The sequence below is a fragment of the Dipodomys spectabilis genome, unplaced genomic scaffold (genome assembly GCF_019054845.1).
Source record: "Dipodomys spectabilis isolate Male_0828 unplaced genomic scaffold, ASM1905484v1 ptg000007l, whole genome shotgun sequence".
NCBI classification, from domain to species: Eukaryota; Metazoa; Chordata; class Mammalia; order Rodentia; family Heteromyidae; genus Dipodomys; species Dipodomys spectabilis.
The window spans coordinates 2,582,012-2,596,068 of NW_024870684.1; the positions used below are offsets into that span (position 1 = coordinate 2,582,012).

At 38.3% G+C, this 14,057-nt stretch overlaps 1 protein-coding gene across 2 annotated transcripts in view; it reads left to right on the forward strand.

Moving 5' to 3' along the window:
- The window catches only part of Usp24 (ubiquitin specific peptidase 24), a 125,439-nt gene that overhangs the window by 105,642 nt on the left and 5,740 nt on the right, over positions 1-14,057 (forward strand). For both annotated transcript variants that reach the window (XM_042699227.1, XM_042699235.1), the window contains exons 57-65: positions 727-843; positions 1,814-1,906; positions 3,173-3,275; positions 4,023-4,144; positions 5,028-5,141; positions 6,909-6,974; positions 9,415-9,481; positions 10,873-10,951; positions 13,351-13,426. In XM_042699227.1, the coding sequence (XP_042555161.1) occupies positions 727-843; positions 1,814-1,906; positions 3,173-3,275; positions 4,023-4,144; positions 5,028-5,141; positions 6,909-6,974; positions 9,415-9,481; positions 10,873-10,951; positions 13,351-13,426 (837 nt within the window). The remainder of the gene's footprint in view (positions 1-726; positions 844-1,813; positions 1,907-3,172; positions 3,276-4,022; positions 4,145-5,027; positions 5,142-6,908; positions 6,975-9,414; positions 9,482-10,872; positions 10,952-13,350; positions 13,427-14,057) is intronic.

The window sequence follows — 14,057 nt, forward strand, 5'->3', positions numbered from 1 at the left end:
TGATAGGATGGATAGAAGTCTATGAATGCCACCTTCAGAAGAATAAGCTAATAAAAGTAGTAAGCCTGGTCTTAATGCTCAGGTCACTGAGGAAATTCTAGAGAGTTGTCCAAAAAACATTTTGGGTGGGAGGGGAAAAAGAAGCAATGTCATAACCAAAAATGGTTTCTAAACAAATAAAAATGTTTTTCAAAGCTTTCCATGAGGCGTCAGCGGGCTTTCAAGTAAGTTCCCAGTTGAGTCAGTATTGCCGTTGTCATCCTGTCAGGCTGCTGCTTTCCATGCTCTCCATTGGCTTGATTTCTAGCCCCTCTGCCTGTGTCTGTGTTTTATTCTTTGCATCTGTGACTATGTGAAGAAGTAGTCTAGTGGAGGGAGGGATTCAGAAATAGGAACCCAGAACATGCCATCTTTTTTAGACATAGATAAAATTGGCTCTAAAGAAAATGTCACTGCTAGGCAATAAGATCATGCCTTTGACTCTGAGATTCAGGAAATGAAAGTAGGTTTTCCTTTAGTTCTTGCTTATGATATCAATCTTTTGCTGAAAGGTAAAACTGGAAATTCTATTCTTACTTTACAAAAAACATAAATCATCTTAACCTGACTGAATTATATCAGTTTCCTTTTGTTCTTAAAGTGGTTTATTTCAAATTAATCCTGTTACAAATGTGTCTTCTTTTTTTCCCCTTTTTCTTTTTGTAATTTCCTTTTTCCTCGAACCAGTTAAAAAGCCTTCATCAGTTACTGGAAGTACTTCTTGCTCTTTTGGATAAAGATGTCCCAGAGAATTGTAAAAATTGTGCTCAGTATTTTTTCCTGTTCAACACTTTTGTACAAAAGGTAATTTTTTCTAATAATCTTCCCTTAGTACAAAGAGGTTATAATCTGAAGAAATTTTACACATGGAAAAATTGGACTACTCAATAGACTCTTTGTGATGTGTGTTTCGTGGTTCTTAAACATCTAAATTTGAGGGTTCATATCACTTACAGGAATTCTGATAGAGGCAAGTGTAGTTACTCACTGACAATAGTGGAAGCCTACATTCACACCAGTGGTTAACTATAGTAGCTATTGTGGACTAATGTGAGGCTTAATATTCCCACCCCCACCTCCCCGTCCAAGTCCTGGGCCTTGAACTCTGGGCCTGGGCAATATCCCTAAGCTCCTTTTGCTCAGGGTAATACTCTACCACTTGAGCTATACTACCACTTAGAGACTTTTCTGGGATAAGAGTCTCAGGGACTTTCCTGCCCAGACTGGCTTCGAACTACAATCCTCAGATCTTAGCCTCCTGAGTTAAGAAAAATTTTAATGCTTAAGTACTTGCTATCTTTAACTTACAGCATGCAATAATATATTAAAACTTCCTATTTAGCTAACTTTTTTTAAACAAATGGGCACACTGCAGTGGCTCATACCTGTAATCCTAGCCACTGGAAAGGTAGGGATTGGGACAGTTGAAACTTAAGGCTAGCCTGGGAAAAAAGTTAGTAAGACCTCATCTTAACCAGCAAGCCAAGTGTGCTGATACCGTCATTCATTCAGTTACATGGGAAGCATAGGTAGAAGGATTATGGTGACAGGCTAGTCTCGGACCATGAGATACTATCCAAAAACAGGAAAAAGATGAGAAGCCCGGCAATGGTGACTCGAGTTGAGGACATGGTTTAAGTGGTAGAATACCTGCCTAGCAAATACAAGTTCCTGAGTACAAACCCCAGTATTACCAAAAAATAAAAATGAGGAAGGATAGATGAAGTTTTTGTCTGAATAAATGTAATTTGTTCTTCTCAATGTCTTGTGACAGCAAGGTATTAGGGCTGGAGATCTTCTTCTGAGGCATTCAGCACTCCGACATATGATCAGCTTCCTTCTTGGGACCAATCGCCAGAACAATCAGGTAGTGACTGCTTTCATATTCTCAGTATAGTACCCTGAATTTCTCCTGGTTTCTTTTTGTAGAGGATCAATATTTTTTATTTTATAAGTCCCAAGCACTAACTACTACTATGTATGCTTTAACATTTTGAGGAATCAATCACTTTATAACTTCTTTTAGAATTGAGTCTGATAATAACCCATGGAAATGATTATCCATCAATCTCCATCACAGTAGGAAGTGTGAGTGTCAGAGTGTCAGGGGAGGAAAAGTTCTGACAGAGAAGGTGAAGATGGAAAAGACCCAGGAAATGATAGCATTGCTCCTTCCTCCCTGGGGTTAGTAGGAATGCTTTGCTGATCGTTGAAATGCACTTACGATACTGGTTGACTATAAGTGGATGTTGTAGGTACAATGCTCTTAATCAAATGAAAGTTTTATAGAAAGAATATTGGATATACCCACACATGACTCTCCTGTTTAAAAGTCTCATATGTCTGTTTTCTGTTTGATGGATTTTAAGATACTAATATGAAGTAATGATGTATACAGTGTATTATGACCTGACACACCTGTTCACTTTGTGGTATTGTCCTTTAGATTCAGTTCAGTAAAATAGTTTCATCCCATTCTCAGACAAAAAGTACAGCACAGAGATATGCAGTGATGACAGTCAAAAAAACGAATATGTTGGTAGGTCAAGAACTTAGGCTCAACTATGAAGGTTTCAAAGCTAAAATCTTTTCTCTGTGTGCTGTGCATTGTTTGAGCAGAGGTTTCTTTCCTTTCTTCCAGGGAGGCTTGCCACTTACATTCCTCAGTTTCCAGGCACATCACCCTGCTGCCCCTGGACTCTATTGACACTGATGATTAAACTCACTGTATTTGTCCTGCACATATAATTAATATTATTTTGTGCTTATAGGACACATTACTTTTGACACATTTTCATTTTTAATATTTCATTTTGTCCTCAATCACAAATGAAGCAGACTAGGAGATCAGTTATTGTTGTGGAGAAGCTGCCTGTATTCACGCAGCACAGCAGTTAGCCAAGGAACTAGAAAATACCTGTAAATTTATGAGAGCACTCGGGGACTGAATTGTAAACACAAATGGATTGTTTTAGAATGTGAATTAATATGTCTGGAGATAGTTTAAAAACCTCACTTTTTTTAATATTGACCGCTTCTGTGGTCATTGAAAAATAATCATGGACCAGTCTACCATGAGCTAGATAAAACACCTATGTAAAACACTAATATGCTTTATTTTCTCTGGTGTTAGATACGCCGATGGAGCTCAGCACAAGCACGGGAATTTGGGAATCTCCATAATACAGTAGCATTGCTTGTCTTGCATTCAGATGTCTCTTCTCAGAGGAATGTTGGTGAGTATTGCCAAATCTTATACATTTGAAACAAAGAAATGCTGAATTTGTCTAGTATAGAAAGTACCAATGTTTGCAATTGAATGAATATTGTTTCTCACTTGGCTGTTTGATACTTGAAGGACATTTAAAGTTTTGTTTTAATTCATGTTAAACCTCATCTTATTAGTTTGTTATAAGGGAAACTGAGAAAGGTAAATAAGTTTGGTTTCTTTATTGTTTAGTTTTGGGTTGTTTGAACTCAGAGCCTTGCACTTGTTAAGCAAGTAGTCTACCATTTGAGTCACACCCCTGCCTGTATTTGTAAGACTCTAAGGGTTAAAGGTTGTTAATTCACAGTTTATTCAGCACTGCATATGAAAATGAGATAACCCATTCTATATCAGTTGAAGCTTTAACATGGATATTTTGGAGACAGTTATTTGAAGAACAAAAAAAGACTTGTTCAGTTATTCTTTAGTAGCAGCTTTGGGTATTTTCTCATGTACTATTATATTTTCACCTCTGAAAAGTTGTCTTGTGTGGGACTTACTTGAGAGTCTACAACTACAGTTGAAACATATTGCTTTGAAGGAAATAGGTAGACATTTTCTCTTTTAAGGGTACCTTACTTCCCCACTGGACTGAAAGATCAGATGATAAGATTTCAGCAGTTGTGTGTGTGTAATCTTGAGAGCCACATTGCTCTGTGGATATTTGTTTTGTAAAATAATGCCAAGTATGACAGGTTTTGTTTGGTCCCTAAAGCTCCTGGCATATTTAAACAACGGCCACCTGTTAGCATTGCTCCCTCAAGCCCTCTGCTTCCACTCCATGAGGAAGTAGAAGCCTTGCTGTTCTTGTCAGAAGGGAAGCCTTACCTGTTAGAGGTAGGTACTGTGCTCAAGCCATGTTCTCTTCATGTTGTTCTATTTGAGGAAGTATCTACTTGTTGCTGTATTTTGCTTCTCACCCTGAAGAGGAGTATTATTAAGAGAAGAAATGATTCCTTTCTATGGTTATGTCAAAGTCAGAATAATTAGGATGAAGATACATAGGTCAGTGGTAGAGTATGCAATATCTGTTCCTAGCATGTACAAGGCCTTGGGTTCAGTGTCTATCACTAGCATGTACAAAGCCTTGGGTTGCATACCCAGTACCACATACATATGTTACATATAAGAAGAGAATGTTCTTCCTTCCGATCTAATCCTTCCAATGACTAAACTTCCAAGTCTAGTCCAGCAAGTAGTCCTCCAGAATGTAGAAGGACATAAAATTATACTTCACCTGTTAACATTATCATCATATCAGGGTGAGTTATTCCCAATCTCTTGTTAGTTCCTGATTCTAAACTAGTACCACTTGAAACCATATGTGTTTTTAAACCTAGGAGTGAGAGAAGGCCGCTCTCAGCCCTCTGAGTACAAACTCTGTGTCTGTCCTGAGCCTAAGCCTCCCCTTACACCCAGAGTTACCCCTCCTATGATGTCCTCTTTCTAAAACCTGATTTACATATATGTGAGTGTGGACAGCCTTATCACACTTCTAAATGACAACCACAATGCTGTACTTTTTTTTTGGCTTAACATTGTTGAACTCTCAGCAATTAATCTTTCAAGGGCATTTGTCCTTAAAAATTAATGAGTAACTCCTGGGGGGAAAAGGTGCACATATGACAGAGTTATGCTGCATGCTCATAGAGTTGTAACTGGGAACTCTGTTTTGTGGAACTGATGTTCTTAAGTCTGTCCTTTGTGTCCTTCCCCCTAGGTCATGTTTGCATTGCGAGAGCTGACTGGCTCACTCCTAGCACTCATTGAGATGGTGGTGTACTGCTGTTTCTGTAATGAGCATTTTTCTCTCACCATGCTGCATTTTATTAAGGTACAATCTCAGTTTAACCTAATGAAAGCTGGTAGCATTCTGTGACATATTAGGAGAGTCTTCCTTTAGTCCTAGGAAATAGCTGGTTATTAATAACATTGTTTTCTTAGTTACAAAAGTGATTTGTGTTTATATGTGAAAAGTGAAGAATTAGGAACTCATAATCCTGGTATTCAATGATGATCAGAAAACATCTTTTAATTTGTCCTCTATTATGTCCTCTTATTTCCTATTCATATTTTGTAGCATAACTGGGATTTTATTGTCTGTAGTTGTATTTTTTTTCACTTAATGTTGTAAATATTTTCCTGTCATTGAGTTATCAGTGAGTATATTTTCTCCTTTCATATACTATAATCTACTTAGCCATTATAGTGCATAGTAATCCTGTAATAACTGTGTAAAATTGTTTTCCAATCTTCATTTTTCCTTCAATGCAGTGTTTTAAAAATCCTAAGTAGGGTTTTCTCCGTTTCTAAAATAATAATTAATTTTGAAGCATCACTCATCATAGTAATATCATTCTACCTGCTGGATGCTACAACAGGTTTAATTCACTTAGTTCTCAAGTAATGCTATGAGGTAGATAGTGTTCTCACCATTTCATAGCTTAAAGAAAGTGAGTCACAGGGAATAACTAGCCAGGGACCTGCAGCTCATCAGTAGCAGTGGGGGTGAGACGAATCTAGAAGTATAGCTGCATAGCTTGTGTTCCTAACTTCATTGCTTACTGCCTTCCTAGGTGTAAAATATTTGAGCACTATTTTTTTAGCTTTTCATAGATGATATATTACTAAAGTTAAATTCACAAGGCCAAGCCAAAGCCTAGTTTGACTACTACCAGTCATTTTGTCCCTTTTCCCCACTTTGCCCCAAGGAACAATATTGTCATATTGATAGGTTTCCTTCTGTGTTCTCTATGCATATATATGAATTAGATTCTTCCCACAGAGATTCTACTGCACCAAAATATTTTACCCTGTACTTTATAATAATGATATATGGTAGTTAATGGATTATGTCTTGCCGCTCTTATAAGGAATCCCCTGCCCTCAGCTTTTTCTGTACAGAACTCTTCTGAGGTGATTAAGTCTCCCTCTTAGCTGTTTCCTGCATTTATAACCTTGAGCAGTTTTCCCCTCTGCAAAATGAGAAAAAGACTTGACTTTACATACTGAGAGTGTGTAGTGAGTTGTAGTATGTTATGCTCTGGCACCTTGGAATTGCTGTTAGAATGAAATACCTTCTCGTACCTTAGATGTTTATAAATATTAAGAATGAAGTACCTTCTCATACCTTAGATGTTTATAAACATTAAAATGTACAAAGCAATGTGAGTTTTATGAATCTTCTTTTCATGTAGTGTGTTTTAGCAGATGTTTTTATTCAATAAAATGCCTTTGTAATATACTATCCTTAATATTTGCTTGCCTCAATTATTCTATTACCTACACTAACATATTCTAAAAGCAAAATCAGATATGTCCATACATAAATTTAAGTTTGTTCAATAGCTTAAAACTCTCTCCTTTCTTCTTCACCTTCCTTTATTCTTGATCAAGTGTCATGGACTATTGAACTAAAAAAGCCTTATTAAAAGTTATTTGTCCCAGATTTAGTATTTAAGGAACCTGAGAGGGGAATTGTCTTGCCTAGAGGCTTCCAGTAGTAGAACTAGGGTTTGGTTCCAATAATTTTTGTTACCAATCAAATGGGCTTCCCATTGTAAAGTTTCTGGAATTTTTATTCTTTCCAAACAAATTTCAGAATCAACTAGAAACTGCTCCACCTCATGAGTTAAAGAATACCTTCCAACTGCTTCATGAGATACTTGTAAGTAATAAATGTTCTGATTCACTTACACTTAGATATTTATTAGTATGTGTTTATGAATTACTAGTCCTTCTATTTTTATTTTCTGTTTATTTGATCTGCATTTGTTGAGTCTTCTTCATATCAATTGTGTCTTCATTCATTACTGATTAGAGATAAACAGCAGTAAACCTGCACCTGCTTGAATTTAATGAAGTCAGGCCACAACACATGCAGTAATTGTGCAGAGTCAGAGAATGGTGGCTGGCGATTAATCCTTACTGGGGCCTTTCTAGTAAGAGATGAATCTTGCTAAGAACAAATGTTTCCAGGTATAAACTTTAGGAGGTAAATTGTTAGCTTTACAGTCCACTAAATCTTAAGAAGAAACAATTATGGTTGGGCTCTGAAGGCTCATGCTACTCAGGAGGCTGAGATCTTAGAATCATGGTTCAAAGCCAGCCCAAGCAGGAAAGTTCATGAGATTCTTATCTCCATTAAACTACTAGAAAACCAGAAGTGAAGCTGTGGTTCAAAGTGGTAGAATGTTAGCCTTGAGCAAAAGAGCTCAAGGACAATGCCCAAGCCCTAAGTTTAAACCCCAGGACCAACAAAGTAAAAAGAAAAGGCAGTTATAATGCAGGGGGTGGCGGGGAGAATCAATTACAATCAGCAAAATACAGTACTATTGGAAATGGAGATTTAGAAATACTACGTGATTGGCCTAAAGTCCTTCCTTGGGTAATGTAGGATTTACAGCTGAGCCTTACCTGCCAAATGACTGGTTTTGTGTCCCAGGCTCTCCTCCAGATTCTGAGGAGCTCTGTGAGTTATAAGTGAGAGGTATGACTAGAGGAAAAAGTGGGAATTAGGTAGGGTTTTAGAAGACAAACCCAAACTAGGATATAAAAGGATTCTGCTACCAATGCCAAAGCATCAACTTCTGTTGGCCACAGGTTATACACAGGCCTTGTACTTTTTTCTTTTTTCTGAATTTCCACCAATACTAAAAAATCATGCAATCTAGTCAGTATAACGGCCACCAGAAGCAGTAACCATTTTAGGTGAGGCCTATGTCTGTAGTTTTCCACCATCCTCACCACCACTTTGCATTGTCTGTGACTCAGCCCATTTTGTTCATTGGTCATCTTCCCTGCCTCTATAGTTATATAGCTTACAACCCTGCTCTCCATAGAATTGTTTTTAAGTAGGAAAATGATGTGACCTGAATCTGGGATAGCAGAATTTCTCTGGTTGGATCTTGGAATCTGGGATCTGGCAATAATCTTGAGTGTGATACAAGTTTAACAGTAAGGAAGTGGCATGAAGTGAAAGCTCAGGAAGGAACAGATCAAGAGGTACTTTGGGAAGGGAAACTAAATCAAATTCGATAAATGGTATGAGCTGATGTGAGAGGCTAGCGCAGAAGCTCTAGAGAGAGGCAGGTCAGGTATGGTGGCACAGGCCTATAATCCTAGCTATTTGGGAGGTAGAGATCAGAAAGATTAGGGTTTGAGACTAGCCTGGAAAAAAAGTTAGCATTTCCCCTCCTCGATAAGCGAGCTATGGTGGTATGTGCCTATAATCTCAGCTACATGGAAGGGCTAGGTAGGAAGATCTTGATCCCAGGCCAAAAGTACAAGACCCTATCTGAAAAATAACTTAAAGCAAAAGGTTTGGCTTAAGTGGTAGAATGCTTGCTAGGAGTGCCAATACCAGAGATAGAAAAGAGGATTGTGTTTCCTTTAGATTCCTGGTCCTTAGTAGTATGCCTTGACTCAGAAGAAGCATTGAATTGGCTTGAAATTTAAAAATCTATCATGAATGCCCATCTTTCTGGCTCTTCTTTTGGTCCTAGCACTTTTACAAACTTTGGAAGGACCATGCATTGTCCAAATAGATCAATAACAAACCTAGATAGTTCACTACATTGTTACATTGTTCATTGTCAAAACCCAGACAATATGCTGGTGGCTCACATCTGAAATCCTAGCTACTCAGGAGGCTGAGACCTGAATGAGGATCGCAGTTTGAAGCAGGCCTGGGTAAGAAAGTTTATGAGATTCTTATCTCCAATTATCCACCGGAAAACGGAAGTAGAACTGTGGCTCAGAGTGGTAGAGCACTAGCTTTGGGCAAAAAAGCTCAGGGACAGTTAGTGCCCAGGCCCTGAGTTCAAGCCCCACAACTGACAAATAGAAAAGGAAACAAAAACATGAAAATAAAGAGACAAATGAAACAGATCCAACTGTCTGTAACAAAGCAAAACCTTACAAAGCAGCTTTTAGTCTGTTTATAGCAAAACTTTTAACATACTTTAGTAAAGAATAAACCTCTTGTCCTTAGGATCCCAAAGTATTATGTCCTCAGCCCACAGAAACTGAATTGTGGAATTGTGAGTCACCAGTGGCTACTACCTAGCCTGTTCCACTCACCAACCTTTGTCTCCTTCCTATCCCAGGTCATTGAAGATCCTATTCAAGTGGAACGAGTTAAATTTGTATTTGAGACAGAAAATGGATTACTAGGCAAGTATGCCTGGCTGAGCCTATCTTCAGTGCCTGTGTAGATAAGCTGTGTTCCCCAAAGCCAACCTGCTGCCATATCTGCTTAGATGACTTATTGGTCCTGTAGATTTCCAGTCAGGGTTACTGGGCTTCCTCATCTTAGCCAGGAAAGTTAAAACCTGAGAATGTGATCTTCTGTACCCTCTTCTACTTCTCCTCAGTAAAGAGTGGCTTGGATCCTTTCTTCAGGTAAAGTTCAGGGGTACTACAACTTTCATACAAGCTATAGACCACCAAAAATCTTTCCGTCCACTTAATAGCCATTGGAAGGGAAAAACCAATAAAGCCTGATTCAGACTATTGTCTGGCATGATGTGTGAATATACCCACACTACCATTGTCTCAGAAGGCTAACCTCATGTAATAAGCTATGTATTAGGAAAGGGTTAATAAAACTAAACTTGTCCAACACTCATCATTCACCTTTATTTCCAGCTGATGAATGTCACTTTAGATTTTTCTGTGTAAAGACATGCACTATATGACATTTCTGTCTATAATGAAACATACATACAATTGTGTCACATAAGACCATCCCCAGTAACATGGTAGCCATTTTCTTTTGTGTAAGTTCACTCTGGTGTTCTCACAGTTTCTCAGAGCATTCCTCTATTGCTAGCAGCACGTGACTATATTAAGAGGAGTTGCAGAGTGTCCTTTCATTGCAGAAAGGAGACTTAAGCTTAAAAAGTTTTTAATAACAATTTTCCAAGCCCTTCATTAAGAACAGTATGTTTTAATTAGAGCAGCCTCCAAGCTCTCTGGAACTTAAGCACTTTAAAATGCATAAAAACTGGAACAACATACTGTTTAGGGGAAAGGGGAGGTTGTTAGTTTTGGTTTGGTTTGGTTTGGTATGGTTGATTGGTTTGGTTTCTTTGAGACAGGTTCTTGCTGTATAACCCAAGCTGGCCTCAAATTCTTGATCCCACTGCCTCAACTATTATTTATTTCTAAATCTGTAAAATAATTAAGAGCAAATAGTTGAATAGAAAGAACCAGTGTCATAAATTCCTACTTATCTATAACTGTATTACAATTACCCTTCTCTTAGCAGCGTGGTATGTAGAAAGATTTGAATAATTAGCCAGTTGAAATTGTAATTCCATTTTCAGTTCTTTTGAAAGTGAAACTATCACTGCCATGTCTGTTTTGTGAACATAGTTAAAGTAGCATTTTTACCCATTAGAATTGGAGAAGTTCTGTTGAGTGAGGCATCACTGTAGCTTTCATTAAGTTATTTCCTGTCCACTTATCAGCATAATTTTCGCAACAGTAGAGCTTGCTATGACGTAGCAGCCCCTCTTTCAGTTCAGTGCCTAATTGTTAAATGTTCTCTCCTCTGCCTCCAGCTTTGATGCATCACAGTAATCACGTTGACAGCAGTCGCTGCTACCAGTGTGTCAAATTTCTTGTAACTCTTGCTCAAAAGTAAGTATGGGCTTGAAATGCATAGAGGAAAGTGTATTTTAACAGCAAGTCAGATATGACTGTGGGGTGGGGGGGGAGAATCTGTCTCTTTTTGAGCCTTAGTCTGATTAGTCAGAACATTCCTCCTGGGAGGCCAGAAACCTGCTTAGCTGACCCTCAGAAAATGTAGAGAGAATATTAGAAGAGTCACGTCTCTTATCAAATTCCTATAAGAGAAAAACTACCTGGACACCAATGGCTCACACCTGTAATCCTAGCTACTCAGGAGGCTGAGATCTGAGGATCATGATTCAAAGCCACCCCAGGCAAGAAAGACCACGAGACTCTACTTCCTTTTATCCAGGAAAAAAGTGGAAGTGGAGCTATAGCTCAAGTGATAGAGTGTTAGCCTTGAATGAAAAAACTTAGGGACAATGCCCAGGCTATGTTCAAGCCCTGACATTAGCACACAAAAAGAAGAAGAAATAAATAAATAAAATAAAAGCAGGAATTGAGCAAGAGTTCATGAACCTTCTCAAGGTCTCTTCCATTAAGTACTAACTCATTCAAGCTCTGGTTCTCCAGTTTCAAAACAAGCTTCCCAAGGGACAAAATTCTCGTCACCTATAAATTGAACAGTTAAGAATCAAGGCATTATGTGAAGCACTTGGCTTGAGTTGTCTTATTTGATCTTTGCAGCAGTCTCTTGAGGTAGATAAATTAGTTTATTATAGGTGGCTTATATGACATGCCTCAAGTCATAGAGCTAAATGAAAACACAGGCTGGTGGACCCCCAGGTGAAAGTTCTTTTTCTTTTGATTGTGGGGCTGGGAAGGTGGCTCAGTGGCAAAGTGCTTGCCTTGCATGCATGAGGCCCTGGGTTCGATTCCACAGTACCACATAAGCAAAAAGAAAAAAGCCGGAAGTGGCGCTGTGGCTCAAGTGGTAGGGTGCTAGCCTTGAGCTGAAGAGCTGAGCTACAGTGCCCAGGCCCAGAGTTCAGGCCCCATGACCAACAAAAAAAAAAACTTACTTTGTTAACCACTTTTATGTACACAACTTAGCAGTACATATTATTGTACAACTGCAGTCACCATTTAACTCCAGAATTCTTTTCATCTTCCAAAATTGAATGTCTTTACCCGTGCAACATTGAGCCCCATTTCGCTTTTTGCCCAGCCTTTCACAACCATTCTGATTTGTCTCTGAATTTGACTGCTGAAAGTACCTCAGAATACAGCATACAACATGTATCTTTTTATGCATAGTTTATTTGACTTAGCATGTCTTCAGGGTTTGTCCATGTGTCAGGCAGGAATTCTTCCTGTTGCCACATTTTGTTTACTGATGGGGGGATACTTGGAAGGCATGGTTCTTATTATCACTTGATTCATTTTACTCTGACTCTTAAGTATGGGGATTGCCATGTTTGGACTTGAAACAGAATGACAAATCTATTATATTTACTCTGCTACATTTAAACTTCCTATCCAAACTGGGCACCAGTGGCTCACACCTGTAATCCTAACTACTCTGGGGAAGTGCTGAGATCTGAGGATCATGGTTCAGAGCCAGCCAGGACAGGAAAATCCTTGAGACTCTTTATCTCCAATTAACTACCAGAAAACCAGAAGTGGCGCTGTGGCTCAAGTGGTAGAGTGCTGGGTTTGAGCTGAAGAGCTCAAGGACAGCTCCCAGGCCCAGAATTCAAGTCCCACAACTGACAAAAAACAAAAACCTTCCTAACCAGACAAATTAGAACCCAGGTAAAATAAAGCATGAACTATGTTTTCCAAATGATTAGTATTGTGGACACAAATGAATATTATCATCATGCCACAATTGTTGGTTCATTAATTAGACTTGATATTGGTGGTGTGTCGAGTAACATTTCAAATAGTACTGGGGCCACATAATATGTCTAATACTTGCAAATACTCGTTTCACTGTCAGTCTCTTTCCATGTACATCTTCATTCTTCACAAACTGATTTCTTCTATACACTAGTGGAGACAGCTTCCTAAATAAGTGAGGAAAAACAGAAAAGGGAGAAGGGGTTCCCATGCTTTAAAATTATTGTTTCCATAATGGCTTTCATTCTTTAGATTATATCAAAAAGTCACTTATTAAATGCACAAATCTGGCTTTGGGTTTTTTTTTTTTCAGTTTTGTTTTCCAACTTTGAATTTTAGCAGGACTAATTGGGTAAAGGTTGAGGATAAGTGAGAGGCTTTGCACTGCATGTTTACCTTTGCAAGTTAAATGCATTATCTAGAAAAACCAAAAAATGTAAAAATATAATACAGAGACAGCTGACTTAATGAAAGTGGTATATGTTTCTGTGCTACAAAGGTATCATAGATTGGATAGGAATATTTACAAAGAAAGCATTCAGCTAATAAGTCTTCTTGATCACCAGGTGTCCTGCAGCTAAAGAATACTTCAAGGAAAATTCTCACCACTGGAGTTGGGCTGTGCAGTGGCTACAGAAGAAGGTAATTGAATTTTGAACTTCTCTAGGTATAACATAGGAATTAATAACCACATATCTGATCAGAGAAAATCTCCTAAACCTAAATGGTAGACTGACCTCCAGGAATTTTCAGACTTGAAACATTTTTTTAGTACAGCCAATGCCTACTTGTCTGTGTTAAGGTTATGTCTCAATACTTAAGTTTGTGTTCCTTTCTCCATAGGGATATACCCCAAAACCACAGATGGCACTGAGCTCTGGATATTCTTTGTTCTCCTAGATACACTTCTCTGTGATAATACTTAGTTTACATTTTAGGTCTAGTACAGATTAATAATAATTATAAACTAGGAAGGAGAGGGATAATAAGATAGAATGCCATGAAAGTTATATGAATGTGGTCTTTTTTTTTTTTTTTTTTTTTGCCAGTCTTGGATCTTGAACTCGGGACCTAGGCACTGTCCTTGAGCCTCTCTCTCTGTGCTCAAGGCTAGCACTCTACCACTTGAGCCACAGCGCCACTTCTGCCTTTTTCTGTTTATATGGAACTAAGGAATTGAACCCAGGGATTCATGCAAGCACTCTACCACTAAGTCACATTCCCAGCCTCTGAATATGGTCTCTTTGTCTCTCAGAATACTTTGTTGTGCTGA